The sequence below is a fragment of the Heterodontus francisci genome, chromosome 13 (assembly GCF_036365525.1).
Source record: "Heterodontus francisci isolate sHetFra1 chromosome 13, sHetFra1.hap1, whole genome shotgun sequence".
Lineage (NCBI taxonomy): Eukaryota > Metazoa > Chordata > Chondrichthyes > Heterodontiformes > Heterodontidae > Heterodontus > Heterodontus francisci.
Window position 1 is genome coordinate 54,786,367 of NC_090383.1, and position 20,947 is coordinate 54,807,313.

General features: G+C 41.9%; 1 protein-coding gene and 1 long non-coding RNA gene across 4 annotated transcripts in view; one reads left to right on the forward strand and one right to left on the reverse strand.

Moving 5' to 3' along the window:
* sft2d1 (SFT2 domain containing 1) overlaps positions 1–15,794 on the forward strand; it is a 179,438-nt gene extending 163,644 nt beyond the window's left edge. Inside the window, exons 6-7 of one of the 2 annotated variants that reach the window (XM_068044835.1) lie at positions 6,992–7,021; positions 15,247–15,794. In XM_068044835.1, coding sequence (XP_067900936.1) covers positions 6,992–7,021; positions 15,247–15,387 — 171 coding nt within the window. In that variant the 3' untranslated portion in view covers positions 15,388–15,794. The remainder of the gene's footprint in view (positions 1–6,991; positions 7,022–15,246) is intronic. The other variant, XM_068044836.1, reaches the window with a different exon arrangement.
* LOC137376383 (uncharacterized) overlaps positions 1–20,947 on the reverse strand; it is a 116,448-nt gene that overhangs the window by 76,194 nt on the left and 19,307 nt on the right. For both annotated transcript variants that reach the window (XR_010976206.1, XR_010976207.1), the window contains exons 2-3: positions 6,385–6,537; positions 3,061–3,148 (exon numbers count right to left, since the gene is read on the reverse strand). This is a non-coding gene — a long non-coding RNA (uncharacterized lncRNA). The remainder of the gene's footprint in view (positions 1–3,060; positions 3,149–6,384; positions 6,538–20,947) is intronic.

Sequence of the window (20,947 nt, forward strand, 5' to 3'; positions counted from 1 at the left end):
TTCCAAAGATTCACAACCCTTTGAATTAAGTAATTTCTCCTCATCTCGGTCCTGAATGATTGGCCCTTATCCTGAGACTGTGTCCCTGTGTTCTAGAGTCCCTGACCAGCCTGCAGCCTGTGCACCCCCACCAAAATTTCAACGTGATTGGCCAGCAGCTCTTGGGGGTGGGATCCCCATCCCTATTAAGAGTTTAAAGGGACGGGGATCCCACCTCCTTTAAACATTCACCCCAAAAGATCGTGGATCACTGCGGGGCCTGAGAAAATGCAGAGGCAGTGTTCCCATCACCACCCCCCCCATCTTTTCAGCCCGCCTCCTGCACAAAATCGAGCCCAGGGTATACGACATCTCTGTTTCACTAAGGAGATGCTCACAGAAATCTGCCGCTAGTTGCAGTCAGACCTGCAGCCTTAGATCAGGGCGTGGACGGCGCTGCCAGTGGTTGTAGAGGTAACTGTGGCTCTGAACTTATTGGTGCCAGCTACTTCCAGGCTGGAGCAGGCGACAATTCCATCTCGCAGCTTGCCATCTACTGTTGTATAAAAAAAGTCACTGAGGGCCTGTATACCAAGAGAGATGCATACATTTCATTCTCTCTTGCTAGAGAGAAGCAGGTAGAGTTCTACGAGTTCTCAATGACTACCTTAATTGGACTTTTTTGGGAATCTGGCAGGTTTCCGTTGCTGGCCTTCCCCCACCTTGAAACTTAGCGGCAGTGGGAACAGCGACTGGAAACCAGCACACTGTCTCGCGCTGCTATTTTCAGTGTCTACCTCTGTTCCCACCCCCAGGGGGACCTAAGAATTCTGCCCAAAGTGTTCAACCCAGGGTTTTATTATTAGCTGCTGTTTCCACGATTGTCATCACACAGGTGGCCTGTTTTATTTCCTTTTTTTCATTTACATTACGCTTATCACACTTCATTGCAAGGTACTTTAAGGGTCATTGGTATTTTCCTCCTCAAAAGGACCTTCCCCAGTGTGCTTAACTTACTGCCCATCCATTCAGAATAATACTTTCTTTAACATTATTATCCATTTTAATTTTCTTTTACGGAAGTTCTCTGTTTGGCCCTCTCCTTCTTGGACTCTGCCTTTATTGGAGGTGATCAGTCTCCAATTTTCTCACTTTCAACAACCTCCCCTTTTATGATGCCCATAGAGGTTGATGTCTGTATAATTTTTACAGTCGTCTCTCAGCCACAGTCAAGTAAAAACACCATACAACTTAGTATCTGCTCTGCTCCTTTAAAAAGTTGGATATTACTCACACTTTATCCTGTATCTTGCTACACAGTCATCAACCTGGATTAACGATGGTGGAAGTAGTAGGAACATAGGAACAGGAGTAGGCTGGACGAGCCTGCTCCGCCATTCAATAAGATCATGGCTGATCATCTCCCTCAACGCCACTTTCCTGCAATATCCCATTATCCCTTGATGTCATTAGTATCCAGATGTCTATTGATTTCTGATTTGAACATGCTCAATGATTGAGCTTCCACAGCCCTCTGGGATAGAGAATTTCTAAGGTTCACCACCCTCTGAGTAAAGAAATTCCTCCTCATATCAGTCTTAAATGGCTTACCCCTTATTCTGAGGCAATGTCCCCTGGTTCTAGACTCACCAGCCAGGGGAAACATCCTTTCTACATCCACCCTGTCAAGCCCTGGAAGAATTTTGTAAGTTTCAATGAGATCATCTCTCATTCTTCAAAACTCTAGAGAATACATCCAGTTTCCTCAATCTCACCTCATGAGACAATCCTGCCATCCCAGGGATTAGTCTGGTAAACCTCCGTTCCACTCCCTCTATGGCAAGTATACCCTTTCTTAGATGAGGAGACCTAAACTGTACACAATACTCCAGGTGCGGTCTCACCAAGGCTGTATACATTTGCAGCAGGACTTCTTTACTCCTGTACTCAAAACCTCTTGCGATGAAGGCCAACATACCATTTGCCTTCCTAATTGCTTGCTGCATCTGCATGCTAGCTTTTAATAACTCATGCACAAGGGCATCCAGGTTCCTTTGGACACCAACAACACTTCCCAACCTCTCACCATTTAAGAAATACTCTGTCTTTCTGTTTTTTCTTCCAAAGTGGATAACTTCACACTTATTCACATTATATTCCATCTGCCAAGTTCTTGCCCATTCACTTAGCCTATCCAAGTCCCCTTGAAGCCTTCTTGCATCCTCCTCACAACTTCCATTCCCACCTGGTTTTGTGTCATCAGCAAATTTGGAAATATTATTTGTTTCCCACATCCAAATCATTTATATACATTGTGAGCAGCTGTGGCCCCAGCACTGATCCTTGCAGTACACCACTAGTAGCAGCCTGCCATTCTGAGAATGACCCATTTATTCCTACACTCTGTGTTCTGTTAACTAATTCTCAATCCATACCAGTATATTTCTCGCAATCCCATGTGCTCTAATTTTGTTTGCTAACCTCCTGTGTGGGACCTTATCAAAAGCTTTCTGAAAATCCAAATATACCTTATCCACTGGTTCTCCCTTATCTATGCTACAAGTAACATCCTCAAAAAGCTCCAGCAGATTTGTCAAACATGATTTCTCTTACATAAGTCCATGTTGACTCTGCCCAATCATATCATTATTTTCAAAGTGTCCAGTTATCATATCCTTTATAACAGATTATAATGTTTTCCTTACTACTGAAATCAAACAAACAGGGCTGCAGTTCCCCATTTTCTCTCTCCCTCCTTTCTTAAGTAGTGGAGTTACATTTGCTACTTTCCAGTCTGCAGGAACCTTTCTAGAATCTATAGAATCTTGAAAGATAACCACCAATGCACCCACTATCTCAACGGCCACCTCCTTCAACACTCTGGGATGTAGCTCATCTGGTCCAGGGGACTTATCAACCTTCATTCCAGTTAATTTTTTGAGTACTGCCTCTTTACGAATACTAATTTCTTTCAGTTCCTTATATTCACAAGTCCCTTGGTTCCCTAGTATTTCTGGGAGATTTTCTGTATCTTCCTCTGTGAAGACAGACACAGAGTAGTTTTTCAGTTTTTCCACCTACCTGTAGTTTCTCCACCTACCAGTCCCAGGACTCGTCCGGATTGAATCCTCAGTAGTTCAGGCTTCACTTCAGTCCAATATTGACCTTCCTGTTTTTCAAAAAGCAACAAGTTCAGGTCCAAGGTCAACTCATCAATCTTATTACAATAGAAAACTTTGCATTGTTCACTTAACTAGGAACAGTCAGTCTGTGGTTGAAATCGTTTTATATTTTTTAACTTCAGCATAAAAAGCAATTTACAGGCGGAGTTGTTCATCGATAGATGTAGGCGTGCATGATCTTGCTGTATTGCCTGAACAAAGGAAAATGCTTATACCCTATTTTTTTCTTATTTTTTCCCCCTTTTCTCCCTTGATTAGTTCTTCTACTGCACATTGCCTTACATGTTAATTCCTTGCTTAATCCCAAGTAAAGTTTTGTAGATGCTTGATGATATCTATCTGTTCACTGCACCTCAGCAACTTTTCTCGTTGCAACCTTGGTCAACCTTGAACACAGTAGCTGTCAGCATTATTTTGTCTTGTTGCTTGGTTGATCTTTAAATCTCTCTCTCTTGTCCCTCTCCAGCTTGTCTATCAACACCAGAAAGACTATAAGGTCCTGTCATTGCAGCATTTAATCGGTCCCTTAAGTGGAACCAGTATTTTGCTTCCGTTACTCTAACTGGAAATCTTTTCCATGTATTAATTTGAGGAAATTGCCCAACATCCAGTCCTGGATGTCAGGCGAGCAGTTTGACAACATAGGCAATAGAGAGGCTGAGAAGTGGAAATGAGGTAGAGCTGGATGTCATCAGCATAGATGTGGAACCTGAGCTGACTTCATTCTGTCAGTTTTTGGTCAGTGGTAGCACGTTCTCCTTTGAGTCAAAGATCTATGGGTTCACGTCCTACTCTGGAGAATTGAGCACATAATCTGGGCTGCAAGCTGAGTGGTGGAGTGTCTGAGGTAGCGTTTGATGAAACATTAAATTAAGGCCATGTCTGTCCTCGTAGGTGGACGTAAAACCCATGGCACAATTTGAAGAAAAGCAAGAAATTTTTACCCATTTCCTGGCCAACCACACCTAAAAACTGAGATCTGGTTAGTTATTTCAATGCTGTTTGAAAGACCTTGTGCATAATTTGGCTTCCATGTTTCCTACTTGACAGCAATGACTTACACTTCAGAAGTAATGCATTGGCTGTGAAGTGCTTTGGGACATTCTGAAGTCATGAAAGGTCCTGCATAAATGCAGGTTTGCAGCACATGGGCACACAATCTAGGCTGGCACTCCAGTACGGTACTGATGAAGTGCTGCATTGTTGGGAGTTTCCTTTTTCAAATGAGACATGAAGTTGAGGTTCTATCTGTTTAGATGGTGTAAAAGCTACATGGTACTATTCAAAGAAAAGCAGAGGAAGTCTCCTGGTGTCCTCGCCAACAATTATCTACCAAAACAGATTAACTGTTCACTTATCTAATTTGCTGTTCGTTAACTCTTTTGTGTGCAAATTGTCTGCCATATTTGCATATATAATCACAGTGAGTACATTTTAAAAAGTAATTAATTGGCCATGAAATGTTTAGGGATATCCTGAGGCGATGAAAGGGGATTTATAAATGCATGTCTTTTCCTTCTTTCTTTGCTATTCCAACATCATTCGCAGAGTATTTGTGTTGCACATTTATTATTTTGTTGTGTGCAGGACTTCTTGCTTGTTTGCTTTAAATTTAATCTGCTATTTGTTGTGGGATGACCTTAAGAAGGGACTACCTTAAAACTGGATCACATTAAGGACTGCAACTGCAGATCATCAGAGGAAGTGATGTTGAGTCACGTATGACCAGTTAGTTGTGGGTGAAGACCGAGATAGTATGAGGTGTTTAGATGTGCTCGTGCAGTAACTCTATGTGTACGTATATATGTTCCAATTCAGTTATAATAAGCCACACATTTATTTTGGACATTACTTGTAGCCTGTGACTCTTAACTACAGATCACACACACCAGTGAACCAGTAGTATTATATCATTGTTCTGCCAATTTAATATATTTTGTCCCAACTCTTAATTTCCAGACTGCAGCTTCAGACTCCACTGCCGTTCCTAGCTTGGTGTCATCTGCAAATTTTGCATTGATTTTCTGAATCTAAGTCCTTGAAGTAAATTAGAAAGAGTAGTGGCCCTAACATCGATTCTGAGACAGTTAGTTCTCCTCCCAACACCAATATAATTACTCTATTAAGCCCCCATTGTTTTCTACCCTTCGGTTAACTTATCCGTATCACATCTCACGTCTTTGAGCTAAGTTAACAGCCTTTCATGTGTAACTTTATCAAATGCTTTTCGAAAGTCTATTTAGCACAATTATCTCAAAGCCTTTGTCCTACTTCTATTAGTAATTTACCACCAATAGTAATGGAAATTTCATACAGTCAAAATGCTAGAGGTCTTTCACAAAGCAAACCTTTTAGACTCGAGAATGGTTCTAGAAGATAAATCTGGCCCTGTCTGGTACCAAAAGCTCTGAGTCCCCCCTGAGATTATTCATACTGTGTTATGAGAATTTCAGAAGTTGTTAATTTGCTAATAGTTTTACATTAAGCTGCTAACGAAACAATTTCATTATGATACAAACTGGTTGTCTTAATTTTTTTTATTCGTTCTTGGGATGCGGGCGTCGCTGGCTAGACCAGCATTTATTGCTCATCCCTAATTGCCCTTGAACTGAGTGACTTGTTAGGCCATTTCAGAGGGCATTTAAGAGTCAACCACATTGCTGTGGGTCTGGAGTCACATGTAGGCCAGACCAGGTAAGGATGGCAGATTTCCTTCCCTAAAGGACACTTGTGAACCAGATGGGTTTTTACAATAATCGACAATGGTTTCATGGTCACCATTAGACCAGCTTTTAATTCCAGATTTATTAATTGAATTCAAATTTCACCATCTGCCATGGTGGAATTTGACCCCATGTCCTCAGAGCACAAGCCTGGGCCTCTGGATTACTTGTCCAGTGATATTACCACTACGCCACCACCTCCCCAGACATGTGTTATAGTAATTCAACTGTTCGCTCAATTGTTCTTTAATGAGGAATTTTTTCCCTTTATGTTCCCCAGCCAACACCATCCTCTTCATAGAACGTTCAGTAATAGTTTGCAACACATAATGCATTGCATGTGCATTCAGTGTGTTGGGTAAAAATCTAGCAGTCATCAAGGCATGCATCTCTGGCTGAATTCCATCTGTGTCTATTTATTTTGCTTAATGAAGCCAGATATAGTAGAGGTACACATTTATTGAATGAGTTAATACAAATGACTTCGAAACAAAACATACCACAGTTGCGATGGTGTATTTCCTTTGCATTTCAAATTGACGCAATTGCTCTGAACCATGAAGTTCTAATGAGGCATAGTGTTTTTGTACTGCAGTGGTGATTTTTGTTTGGAAACTGAAAGTGCTGGAAATACACAGCAGGTCTGGCAGTATCTGTGGAGAGAGAAACAGAGTTAATGTTTCAGGTCTGTGACCTTTCATCAGAACTGGCAAAAGTTAAAAATGTAATATTCTTTGAGCAAATGAAAGGGGGGAGGGGGAAGAAGAACAAAAGGGAAGGTCTGTGATAGGGTGGAGGGCAGGAGAGCTGTGAAAACGAGTTTTGGTAGATTTTTATTTATTGTTTTTATACTGTAGTGATTTTTGTTATTTTTGTACTGCAGTGGTGATTTTTATTTAGTTTCTTAATTGAATTGGTTTGAGATACTAAAAGCTTTGAAGTATTGTGCATCATATAATTGACCAATTCAAAATAAACAGTTTTCAGTGATTAAAACAACTACTTGAGTAAGAGGCAGCTCCCTTTCCTACTTTGTGGCAATCCCTTATAGATTTTAATCGAACCTTGGTGAGAGAGCGTACTCACTCTTTCCCATTTCTTTTTCAGGTACAGTCTATCATACATTCCTTTTGCAAGGTAAGACTTTGAAAAATTTCCCTTATTAAAGTTGTATATATAAGTCTGCATCTGCAAACAGTTTGCTGAGTATGTGCTTTTATCACTACAGCATATAACTTATTCACTGTTTTAAGAGCATAAGAAATAGGAGCAGGAGTGGAGAGGACATAACCAAAAGCCAGTAGTATTTTTCCTACTAAATTAAAGGTAACCTTGTGAGAGAACGGAAAATGTCTTGCAGGTGCATTATCGGATGCTTGCTAATGAGGTTCAATGAAAATTATCACTTGCTGATATGGTTCAGGGTGAAAACTGTATCCTGTCACTTTTTTCCAGCCAGTCATGTTAAAATGTTCTAGAACCATAGAAAAATTACAACACAGGAGGAGGCCAATCAGCCCGTCGTGCCTGTGCTAGCCGAAAACTAGCCACCCACTCAAATTCTACCTTCCAGCACCTGGTCCATAGCTGAAAATTATTGTTTGCACTTCAGTGAACTAGGGTTTCCTGGCAGAGATGTCATCATACAATAGAACAGAGCAAGCACTTAACACTGCTACCTCTCAGCATAGGGATTGATTATTTAGGTTTTTCTCTAAATTAAGTGAAAACTTCCCCTCCAGTATTTAAATTGAGTGCACAGGCTAGGTTAGCCTGCTCCACCACCCTGAAAATGAAGTGAAAATCTTCCTTGTTTTTTTTTTAAATTCAGTCAACCCGAAGGTAAAATAAAAATATAGTTGACTGTAATCTTCAGACTAAGAGTGGTAAGAGGTTGCTTCCTTTGGGTTCCAGAGATAATCTTAGCTCTCATTTAGAATGCTGAACCATTTGAGTAATGGAGTCAGCTCCTGTTTACTGCTGAATGAATTTGGATAGAACAAGAAAAAACGCAAATGAGGATTTTGTCGTTATCAGACATAGTATTATAGAATGGTTACAACACAGAAGAAGGCCATTCGGCCCATTGTGCCCATGTCTGCTCTCTGCAAGACTAGCTCAGCTAATCCTACTACTCCACCCTTTCCCCATAGCCCTGCAAACTTTTCCTCTTCAGGTGCTTATCCAATTCCCTTTTGAAAGCCATGATTGAATCTGCCTCCACCACACACACTGGCAGTGCATTCCAGATTCTAACCACTCGTTGGGTAAATAAGTTTTTCCTCATGATACTGTTGATTCTTTTGGCAGTCACCTTAAATCAGTGCCCTCTGGTTCTCAATCCTTCCACCAATGGGAACAATTTCTCTCGATCTACTCTGTCTAGACCCCTCATGATTTTGAACACCCCTACCAAATCTCCTCTCAACCTTCTCTAAGAACAACCCCAGCTTCTTCAGTCTATCCTGTAACAGAACTTCCTCATCTCTGGAACTATTCTCATTAATATTTTCTGCACCCTCTTTAAATCCTTCACATCCTTCCTAAAATGTGGTGCCCAGAATTGTACATAATACTCCAGTTGAGGCCAAACCAGTAACTTCCTTGTTCTCCCTACCAAAATGTCTCACTTCACTCTGCTCTGCATTAAATTTCATCTCCCACGTGTCCGCCCATTCTACCAGCCTGTCTATGTCCTCTTGACGTCTATCACTATCCTCCTCACAGTTCATAATACTTCCAAGATTTATGTCATTTGCAGATTTTGAATTTGTGCCATGTATACCCAGGTCTAGGTCATTAATTTATATTGAGAAAAGCAGTGGTTCTAGTACTGATTCCTGGGAAACCCCACTATATACCTTCCTCCTTTCATTACCACTCTCTTTTCTGTCACTCAGCCGACTTCATATCCATGCTGCCACTGTCCCTTTTCACCTATGGGCTTCAACTTTGCTGGCAAGCTAGTTACATGGCACTTTATCAAATGCCTTTTGGAAGTCCATGTAAACCACGTCAACCTCATTACCCTCATCAACCCTCTGTTACCTCTTCAAAAAACTCAATCAAGTTACATAAACATGATTTGCCTTTAACAAATTCATGCTGGCTTTCCTTAATTAATCCATACTTGTCCAAGTGTCAGTTAATTTTGTCCCACATTATAATTTCTAAAAGCTTTTCCACCACTAGGGTTAAACTGACTTGCCTGTAATTGCTGGATTTATACTTACTTATTTGAACAAGCAATTCTCCAGTCCTCTGGCAGCACCCCCCCCCCTATTTTAGGAGGATTGAGAGATTATGCCCGGTGCGTATGCAATTTCCACCCTTAGTTCCAGTATCCTTGGATACATCCCATCCGGTCCTGGTGATTGTCAACTTTAAGTACAGCGAGCATTTTTAGTACCTCCTTTTTATAAATCCTTAGCCCATCCAGTATCTCAACTACCTCCTCTTTCACTATGACTTTGGCAGCATTTTCTTGCTTGGTAGGTGCAAAGTAGTCACTTAGTACCTCAGCCATGCCCTCTGTCTCCATGCTTAGATACCTTTTTTAGATTCCCTAATCGGTCCCACTGCTCCTCTTTCTACCCTTTTACTATTTATAGGCTTATAGAAGACTTCCAGATTCCCTTTTATGTTACCTGCCAGTATCTTCTCATTTTCTGTCTTTGCCTTTCTTATTTCCTTTTTCACTTCCCTTCTGAACTTTCGATATTCAGCCTGGTTCTCAATTGTATTAATCACCTGACATCTGTCAAGTGCACCCTTTTCCTGCTTCATCTTATTGTCTATCTCTTTCATCATCCAGGAAGCTCTAGCTTTGGTTGCCCTACCTCCCTCCCTTGTGTACCTTGACGGTCCCCAAACCATCCCCTCTTTAAAGGCAGCCGATTGTTCCTTACAATTTTGCCTGCCAATCTTTGATTCCAATTTACCTGCAACAAATCCATTCTCACCCCACTGAAATTGGCCACCCTCCAATTAAGTATTTTTACTCTAGATTGCTCCTTGTTCTTTTCCACAACTAACCTAAACCAAAATGCTCGCCTACTGACAACTTGATCTACTTGACCCCTCTCGTTTCCCAGAACCAGATCCAGCAATGCCTCCTTCCTCATTGGGCCAGAAATATACTGGTCAAGACAATTCTCCTGCGCACACTTCAGAAACACTTCTCTGCCCTCTTCCTTTTAGACTATTACTATCCCAATCTATATGTTCCCCTAATATAACTACTCTTGTAGTTTTTGCACCTCTCTGTAATTTCCCTGCAAACTTGCTGCTCTGTATCTTCCCATTAGTTGGTGGCCTATAGAATGCATCTTTTGTTCCTTAAATCTAACCAAATAGATTCTGTCCTTGACCTTTCTAGGACATCCTCTCTCTCTAGAACTGTAAAATTCTCCTTTCTTTTCTTGACAGACTTGACAGTCTGTCTAACCATTCCATGATGTTGGGTGCTTGAAAAGTTTGGACTACCAGGAATCACCCCTCCTAAACAGCAACTGTTCAGCTTTGCTAGTCTTACCACTTCTGACTAAAGGTAGACGGGGGAAAAAATCTCAAAGAATTTAGGCACCAAAATCAGCAGTTAACATCTGAGCCAAATATGTTGTTGTTTTCAACAGTAAAGAGCCACATTATTCGTGCTGAATTTAACATAAATAGGGAGGCATTTATTCTGAGTGATTTAGCTTCTGTTTCCTCATCCTCCACGTTCAGCACTTGTTATTTAAATAAAAGATTCAAGGCTATTAATGGAATGACAGGTAAATAATTAGTTAATTATCAAGGTACACAGTTATTATGAAAAATTGATTCAATGGAATCTCTAAAACCTGTTTTAAAAAGTAGAATCTGAAGCTAAAACTAGTACTGTTGCTTTAGGTTTTTAAAAAACTGTCATGATAGACCCCCACCTGCCAAGAATGAGTCATATTAATTTTGTCACATGAACATTGATTTCATAACTGTTGCTGAAGTGAAGAAGGGACTGGTTAAAAAAAAATCAGCAGGCCCTTGGCTGGAAAGACATTTGTATATTAACAGACAGTGCTTGTGAAGACAAAGGGGTTACTTCCCTTATCCAATTTAATCCACAATGGAATTTGAGCACCAGACATTGAAGGTGATGGAGCTCAAATTTCAGGATGACTGCTGGGATGGCCAAATCCACAAACCGACATGGTCAGACCAGCTGGTCACGTGATTAGCCTGCTTGGCAACCTGGTTTTTCTGAATTGTACAAACAGTTTTGAAGTAAGAGACTGCAGTTTGCTCCTGGACTGAAAAGACCTCTCCTGGCTGGCTCGCCACAGCCTCTCCTGTCTGCTCCCCATCTTTTTCTCACGGAACTCAAAATCCACTGAAGACACATGACCCCCAAGAGAGAAAAGTCTCCTACAGCGAACAAGGTTTAAGAAGAATACTGGGCCCCAACGAAAAGCAAGATCTACCTACAATCAAGGACTCTACAGTGAGCTCAAAGAACCGTAACAAAAAACCTGTTCAGACATTGCCTCAAACTTTTCCACTTTATTTCTTCTCTTTTCTGTCTCTGTCTGCATGTGTGTATATTGCATATGCATGCTAGCGTGGGCACATCGTGTATCCGTAGGCATTAACCAAATTAGAGTTTAAGTTTAATAAATTTCAACCTTTTTTCTTTAAACCTAAGAAAACCTGTTTTTGGCTGGTTTCTTTGCCTTATAATTGGAAAGCAGTGAACAAGGATTCACTAAAGGGGAGCTTAAAAAAAAAAGTGTGTTTAAAAATAAAACCCTGTTATGGTAAGACCAGGTGAAGGCTGAGAGGGAACCCTAGACACATTTCTCACCTGGTCATAACAGAAATTTGGGGGCTACCATCCTGGATTTTACCCACAAACAAATGAGAGAAATTGGAAGTGGGAAGCCAAATTGTTGCCAATCAAGAAAGAGCAAGAATTCAATACAGGTTTTTTTTTTGGTTGTGTGTGCTTGATGACTAACGTATCTGCAACTGAAGTTAGTAGCTCTCCAAGCCAAGGTGAAGTAACTTGGGATAAGTTAAAAGCACTGTCTATGGAGGAGTTGAGGAAAATGGCTGAGCAGTGTGGGATCACTGTACGTGCCAAGGCTAGAAAGCCTGAACTCCTAAGTGTAGTGGCTAACCGTTTTTCCCTTGAATCTGAAGAAGCAGAAATATGGTTAGAAGTAGACCCTGACAGGGTACTGCTAGTAAAGATACAATTGGAACAAAGGAAACTTGAATTAGAAGGGAGAGAGAGAGAAAGAAAGAGCCTTCCAAAAGGAATGTGAAGAAAAAGACAGGAAAAGGAACGAGAGGGAGAGGAGAGAGAGAAAGAATATTCCGAAAGGAAGGCGAGGAGAGAGAGCTGAAGCGGCTTGAGTTAACTAGGGGGTGATAGAGTAACCCCAGTGAAAGCATGGCCAATATGGAGGAGCATAATTCAGGGTTGGGTACAGAATTGTTAAAACTAGCTCAACTAATCCCAAAATTCTATGAGGAAGATGTAAAAGTATTTTTTGTGTCCTTTAAGAAACTGGCAAGGCAGCTAAAATGGCTAGCTGAGACCTGGCCTTTTTTTTTATTACAAAGCAAGCTAACCGGAAAAGCCCATGATGTTTGTTCCGTGTTGCCAGATGAGAGTTCATCAAACTATGAACTGACAAAAAATGCTATCCTCGGGGCATATGAATTAGTACCCGAAGCCTATCGGCAAAAGTTTAGAACCCTCAGAAGCAAGCTAATCAAACTTATCTGGAGTTTGAAAGAAGTAAGCAGCTGGCTTTTGACTTGTGGCTGGGGGCTATTAAAGTTCAGCTCAGCTATGAGAATCTCAGGGAAGGAATTCTGTTAGAGGAATTTAAACATACTCTCCAACTCTCCATAAAGACACATGTAGAGGAGCAGCAGGTTCAGAGAGCCCAGCAAGCGGTCGTTCTGGCCGATGAGTTTGCTTTAATTTATAAGTCGGTTTCCCAGGGAACCTTTCCTAGTCTCCCCCACAAATCCGAAAAGGACAAAGGGTGGGGAAGTGATAGGAACCCAAGAAGTCCTCGGAGAGAAAGAAAAGCAGGAGACACAGGGGGCCCTCCTGTAGCCAAAAAGGAAGGTGCTGTGAGCAAGAGTGAGACCCGGACACCTGTGTGCTTCCATTGTAATAAAGCAGGGCATTTAAAAGCTGACTGCTGGAAACTGAAGGGAAAACCTGTAGGGTTAATCAAGGCACACCCACTCATTGAAGAAGAGAACCTGATGGAAGGCACAGCAAAACAATCTGTGGCTTTAACTGCAGTAAGAGTGCAACCCAGGAAGCTTACGGCTGCAAGTGCAGGAAAAGTTAATATGATTCCTGAAGGTTATCAGGGTTTTGTGTCTGAAGGGAAAGTAACCCCATACCCCCTGAGTGGGGCAAGCAAGCCCAGTGTGATTCTCAGGGACACAGGGACCACTGGATCCCTTTTACTCGGAAAAGGCCTGACTTTTCCCCAGAGAGTGCAGTGAACACCAGAATGGTGGTGAATGGTATTGGAGGGCAGTGTATGCCTGTACCTGTACACCGGGTGCACCTGGAGTGCGACCTAGTTTCAGGACCGGTGACAATAGGGATTGTCCCTAGTTTGCCTATGGACGGGGTTGACCTGCTCCTTGGTAATGATCTGGCAGGGGTGAAGGTGGTAGCCCCCTAGTAGTGAATGAAAGACCACAGGAAGTCAGAGATAGGGCGGTGGCAGGAGACAGTCCCCTGCAGTTTTCCTGAATGTGTAATGAGTCAGGCCATGATCAAACCAGCTTGCCCAGAGCAGACTGCATTGGCACTGCAGGCAAATGACCCTGAGATCTGTCTGTCTGGGATTTTCTTTCAGAAGTTAGGAGACCCAGGGAGTAACAAAGAAGTCCAAGAAGTTTATATTTTAAATAAATCATAATCCACACATCTTTGCATTTTCTTTTGTTAATTTAATGCAGGTAATGTCCCATTGAATCATTACAACCTTCCAAATTAGAGAAGAAACTCTATCAAATTTAATTAGTTTTGCCCCATTCTGAGTTCCAAGTATCTAAAGTTATGCAAATTGATAACAAGTCTCGTCTCCGGGACAGCTTGAAAATGCTACCCTTCCATTGAACATTTTCCCCACCTAATAGACCCTCTCTGCTGCTAATGTGCGACAGTAAGTCACAGAAAGTTATGTATGCAATTCCATAAAATGTATGCAGGTTTAGGCTTTTTTCTTCAGTTTTCCGCCTTTTGCCTTCTGTGCTGAAAGCAGTGGCTTGTGCTGTGGGTACCAACTGCAACCCTCTAAGAGTTCTATTTGTGTGATCCTGTTTATTTTTTCTCAGCAGTTATCACGTGTCCAATATTGCACCATTGTCAACTTTTTATTAGCTTTCATATACTTTTCAAGTTAGTTAAAATTTTGAATTGCTTAATTGCCGAGCTCTTACTTGACAGATGCTCTGTTTACCAAGTCTATTTATCCTACTCCCATTAATAATATTATTGGTGTTAGAATTATTGGAATTTGAAGAGTTTCACATACAACATTCAACTATCAGCTCACAATGTGAAATAGTAAGGTTGCACAAAAAGAAGTCCTGACAATATTTTAATTTGATTTTGTAATGATTTACACCTACTCCTCATGTGCCTGAATGCCTGTTAGTAGCTTTACTTGAACATTTCTGTATTTTTTCACAGCTTTGAGCGAATGGCAGTAAGATTTATTTAAAGTAAATTTCCATTTTTGAACTTCCCTTAAAAGAGACGGAAAGGCAGAGCGTGAAATACTACTGCCCTAAGTAATCCTTCCACAATCCTCAAAACAAATGTACTGTACAAGCCATGTCAAAATCTTTCTAGCCAATTACTTTAGCCTGGAGGCTTACCACTTCAGGTCTCTGCCCCCTTGCTGAATTGCTCCAATGATGCAGTTTGTGGAGCAGTACATGAAAGGTCAGCGTAGCTCCACTGATGTAGTTATATATATAATTCCTTTCGTCCTTTTTTAAGAGACTTGTTAATAAATGTCCTCACAATCTTAATGTAATGCAGAATGATTATGGTACCTGGAGACTCTCCTAATGATTTGTCCTGAATCTAGAGGACCACACAAAAAAATCTAATTCTGTGGCCCAGTTCTATTTTTTTTAAAACCTAGTGTCTGTGCATTTACTGTTCGTGTATCAGGCTCCTTGTACTGCAACCTTTTTCCTGCATTATAACAGTGACTGTACTTGAAATGTATGTATTTGGCTGTTAAGCACTTTGGGACATCTGAGGTTGTGAAAGATACCATATAAATGCAAGTTCTGTCTTTATTTCCAAATTCTTTTTTGTCTTTTAGGGATGCTGTCATAAAGTGTTGCACTTCCTGTTTGGGATAAATCCCGGTGGAAGAAAAATAGTCAAGACTCAGACACTTTCAGAAGGTTGCTTGTGGCCACAGGGAAGGAACTGCCTGCTGCATATTTTGTTATTTGGATGACTCCTAAATACTATGCATTTGTTTGTTACATAGAAAATGATGTAATATGAATTTATTGGAAAATATCTATTGCACATGTTACTGATTATATGCTGTTCCAAAGAATCAGGCATTCGTCCTTTTTCAAGGAATTTTCATCTTTGTATGCAATTGTTTCACGATTGACATCATTCCATTGTACTTATATTACCTGTGTTTTTGTTTGCAGTGCTGGTGTGATGAATGAATTTTGCTTATAAATTTCAGGTTGCAAAGCTAATATAATTGTAATCAACTTTTATTTAGCAAAGACAGGATCTGTGTGCTACTTTATAGTGATTATTGCTTTATACTATAAACAAAAGCTTGTATATAAAATTGAACCAACATTTCACTCAAATAATAAAAACTCTCTGTTTAGTTAAAAACTTTTATTATTTTGTGTTTTTATTTGCCTATTTCCTGGAAGCCAGAGATCCTGCAAAGCTTTAATGTAATTATACTGCAAACCTCCTCACCATTCTCCTGCATATGATGGCATGCTGTGATGTGATCAGTGGCTCCTTGGTACACCCCAGAGCCACTACATCCTGGGCTTTACACTTATTTACAGGTCCATTGTATCACTCTGCCTGTTGAGAGCATTCACCCATGTCCTGCCAATCCTCAGCAGTAGTTTATATTGCTTTTACTCAGTTCATGGCCACTTTTTCATCTCAGCAAGTCTTTCCATATGTCCTCTGTTTTTAACTTTACAGTAGAAGAGGGGGGAGGGAGGATGAACAGCGGACTCCTGGCTCAGCAGCCGAGATTGAAGGAATAAACACTGGTGGTGATGATGCTGGATTTTCCTCATTGGAAACTTGAGTGTAAGGGGAAAAAAAAGTTTTTTTTTCACAAACCCGTGCAAGTGCGCATTGACTGAATACTCTTCAAATAATTCTTGCCCTGGTTGTTCAAAATCCTACAGATCTATCCATTTTATGAGATGGAGTATGTCAATCTAATAATTTGTTGTCTCTTTTGATCCAGAAATCTACCCCTACTTGTAGAATAATCTTGTTCCTGCCCGTCCAATAATATGGTGTCTCTGTCCATCAAATGATATGGCATTTTTGTCAAACCAATAATCTGTCAGGACTTTATATCAGTTTCATAGACAGCAGTCCCAATAGTGACAGGGAAACTTGGGAGGATGCGGATAAGGACGAAGAACCTGGCAAAGCTGGAAACATGGAGGTACTATCAGTCTTAACAAAGCAAGGCCTGCGATCAGGGTTGGGATGAGGAGCAAGCCCTGCGATCGGGGCTGGGAGAGGAGGAGGAAGAGCTGACGATTGGGGCTGGGATGGGGGATGGCAGGAAGGAGGCCTGCAATCAGGGCTGGGGTAGGAGACAAGGGCTGCAATTGTGGCCAGAATTGGAGGAGGCAAGACGTGTTTGGGGCTGGGTAGGTGGTGAGGGCTGGGGTTGGAGGAGCTGACGCCTAGGATTAGAGTGGTGGAGGCTTACAATTGGGCTAGCGGGGAGTAAGGGAGAAGGCAAAGCCTGTAATTGGGGCTGGTGAGGGGAGAGGTGAGGTCTTAGATCAGGGGTGGGAGGAGAGGCCTACGATCAGGAGTAGGGGGCAGTGGTAGCCTTTGATGTGGACTAGGATGTAATGGAGAGGCATGCAATCGGGGCACGGATGTGGAGGTGAGGTCTGTGATTGGGGCAGAGGAATGGAGAGGAATCAGCAGAATCAAAGGGAACTTGCACAGTTTTTTAATATATATACTTTCACGGGCTGTGGGCATCAGTGGCTAGGCTCGCATTTATTGCCCGTCCCTAATTGCCTTTGAGAAGGTGATGGTGAGCCGCCACCTTCAGCCGCTGAAGTCCACGTGATGTAGGTACACCCACAGTGCTGTTCGGAAGGGAATTCCAGAAGTTTGACCCAGCGACAGTGAAGGAACGGCGATATAGTTCCAAGTCACGATGATGTGTGACTTGAGGGGGAACTTGCAGTTGGTGGTGTTTCCATGTATCTGCTGCCCTTATCCTTCTAGGTGAAAGAGGCCACTGGTTTGGAAGGTGCTGATGAAGGAGCCTTGGTGAGTTGCTGCAGTGCATCTTGTAGATGGTATTCACTGCTGCCACTGTGTCGATGTTGAAGGTGGTGGATGGGGTGCCAATCAAGTGGGCTGCTTTGTCCTGGATGGTGTTGAGCTTCTTGATTGTTGTTAGAGTCGCACCCATCCAGACAAGTGGAGAGTATTCCATCACACTCCTGACTTGTGCCTTGTAGATGGTGGACAGCCTTTGGGGAGTCAGGAGGTGAGTTACTCATTGCAGAATTCCCAGCCTCTGACCTACTCTTGTAAGCACAATATTTATATGGCTGATCCAGTTCAGTTTCTGGTCAATAGTAAATCCCCAGGATGTTGATGGTGGGGGATTCAGCGATAGTAATGCCATTGAACATTAAGGGGGAGATGGTTGGATTCTTTGTTGTTGAAGATGGTCATTGTCTGACACTTGTGTGGCATGAATGTAAGTTGCCACATATCAGCCTAAGCCTGAATGTTGTCGAAGTCTTGCTGCACGTGAACACGGACCGAGGAGTCATGAATAGTGCTGAAGATTGTGCAATCATCAGTGAACATCCCCACTTCTGATCTTATGACGGAGGGAAGGTCATTGATGAAGCAGCTGAAGATGTCTAAGCTGAGGACACTACCCCGAGGAACTCGGCAGTGATGTCCTCAGACTGAGACTTGCACAGGTTATTCCTCTATCAACATCACTAATTAAGTAACAGATTACTGGTCATTCATCTCATTGTTCTTCGTTGTATTTTGCTTTGCACAAATTGGTTGTTATGTTTGCCTACAACTGCACTGCATTGACAAGTAATTATAGGATCATAGGAAATAGGAGCAGGAGTAGGCCATTCAGCCTGTCGAGCCTGCTTCACCATTCAAACAGATCATGGCTGATCATATACCTCAACGCCATTTTCCTACAGTATCCCCATATCCCTTGATGTCATTAGTATCGAGAAATCTATTGATTTCTGTCTTGAACATGCTCAATGATTGAGCTTCCACAGCCCTCTGGGGTAGAGAATTCCACATATTCACCATCCTCTGAGTAAAGAAATTCGTCCTCATCTCAGTCTTAAATGGCCTGCCCTTTATTCTCAGACTGTGTCCCCTGGTTCTAGACTCACCAGCCAGAGGAAACATTCCGTCCACATCCTGTCATGCCTTATAAGAATTTTGTAAGTTTCAATGAGATCACCTATCATTCTTCGAAACTCTAGAGAATATAAGACCAGTTTCTGCAATCTCTCCTCACAAACAATCCCGCCATTCCAGGGATCAGTCTGGTGAACCTCCATTGCACTCCCTCTATGGCAGGTATATCCTTCCTTAGATAAGGAGACCAAAACTGCACACAATACTCCAGATGTGCTCTTACCAAGGCTCTATACAATTGCAGCAAGACATCTTTACTCATGTACTCAAATCCCCTTGCAATGAAGACCAGTATACCATTGCCTTTCTAATTGCTTGCTGCACCTGCTTTAGTGACTCATGAACAAGGGCACCCAGGTCCCTTTGGACATCTACACTTCCCAACCTCTCACCATTTAAGAAATACTCTGCCTTTCTGTTTTTTCTACCAAAGTGGATCTCTTCACACTTACATTATATTCCATCTGCCATGTTCATAGAACATAGGAGCAGGAGTAGGCCATTCAGTCCATTGTGCCTGCTCTGCCATTCAATACGATCATGGCTGATCATCCGTTTCAATACCTTTTTCCCACACTATCCCCACATCCCTTTATGTCATTTGTATTTAGAAATCTGGAAATCTCTGCTTTAAACATACTCAATGACTGAATTTCCACAGCCCTTTGGGATAGAGAATTCCAAAGATTCACAACCCTCTGTTAAGAAATTTCTCCTCAGCTCAGTCCTAAGTGGCTTCCCCCTTATTTTGAAATTGTGTCCCCTGGTTCTAGACTCCGCAACCAGGGGAAACATCTTAGCTGCATCTACCCTGTCTATCCCTTTAAGTGTTTTGTAGGTTTCAATGAGATCATTCCTCATTCTTCGAAACTCTCGAGAATACAGGCCCAGTTTCCCCAATCTTTCTTCATAGGACAGTCCTGCCATCCCAGGAACAAGTCTGGTGTTATTTCCCATTCACTTACCCTGTCCAAATCCCCTTGAACACTCCTTGCATCCTCTTTACAACTTACATTCCCACCTAGTTTTGTGACATCAGCAAATTTGGAAATATTACATTTGGTCCCCACATTCAAATCACAAAACCGTTACAGTACAGAAGGAGGCCATTCGGCCCATTGTGTCTGCACTGGCTCTCCAAAATAGCAATTCCCTCAGTTCCATTCCCCTGCCTTCGCCCCATAACCCTGCACATTCTTCCTTTTCCTATAACTGTCTAATTCCCTTTTGAATGCTTCAATTGAACCTGCCTCTATTTCACAGGCAGCGCATCCCAGACCTTAACCACTCTCTGCGTGAAAAAGTTTTTCATCATGTCACTTTTGCTTCTCTTACCAAATACTTTAAATTTATGCTTCTCATTCTAGATCATTTCACGAGTGGGAACAGTTTCTCTCCATCTACTCTGTCCAGATCCCTCATGATTTTGAATACCTCTATCAAATCACCTCTCAGCCTTCTCTTCTCCGAGGAAAACAGTCCTAACTTCTCCAATCTATCTTCATAACTGAAATTCCTCCTCCCTGGAAATATTCTTGTGAATCTTTTCTGTACTGTCTCCAAGGCCCTTATGTCTTTCCTAAAGTGCGGCGCCCAGAACTGGGCTCAATGCTCCAGCTGAGGCCGAACTAGTGTCTTATACAAGTTCAACATAACTTCCTTGCTCTTGTACTCTGTGCCCCTATTAATAAAGCCCAGGACACTGTATGCTTTATTAACCACTCTCTCAACCTGTCCTGCCACCTTCAATGACTTATGCACATGTACGCCCAGGTCTCTCTGCTCCTGCACCCCCTTTAGAATTGTACCCTTTATTCTATATTGTCTCTCTATGTTCTTCCTAGCAAAATAAATCACTTCACATTTTTCTGCATTTAACTTCATCTGCTACCTGTCTGCCCATTCCACCAACTTGTCTATGTCCTTTTGAAGTTCTACACTATCCTCCTCCTAGTTCACAATGCTTCCAAGTTTCCTATCATCTGCAAACTTTGAAATTGTGCCCTGTACACCAAGGTCTAGGTCATTAATATATATCAGGAAAAGCAAGGGTCCCAACACTGATCCCTGGGGAACTCCATTAGAAACGTTCCCGCAGCCCGAAAAACATCCAATAACCACTACTTTTTGTTTCCTGTTACTCACCAATTTCGTATCCATGTTGCTACCGTTGTTTATATAGATTGTGAACAGCTGTGACCCAAGCACTGATCCTTGCGGTACCCCACTCATAACAGACCTGAGAATGACCTATTTATTAAAGTGAAATGCTTTCAGATGTCAGCCGTTAAGCTCCTCGGGCCTTTTCCTCCGTTCAATTAGATTATGGATGATCTGTACCT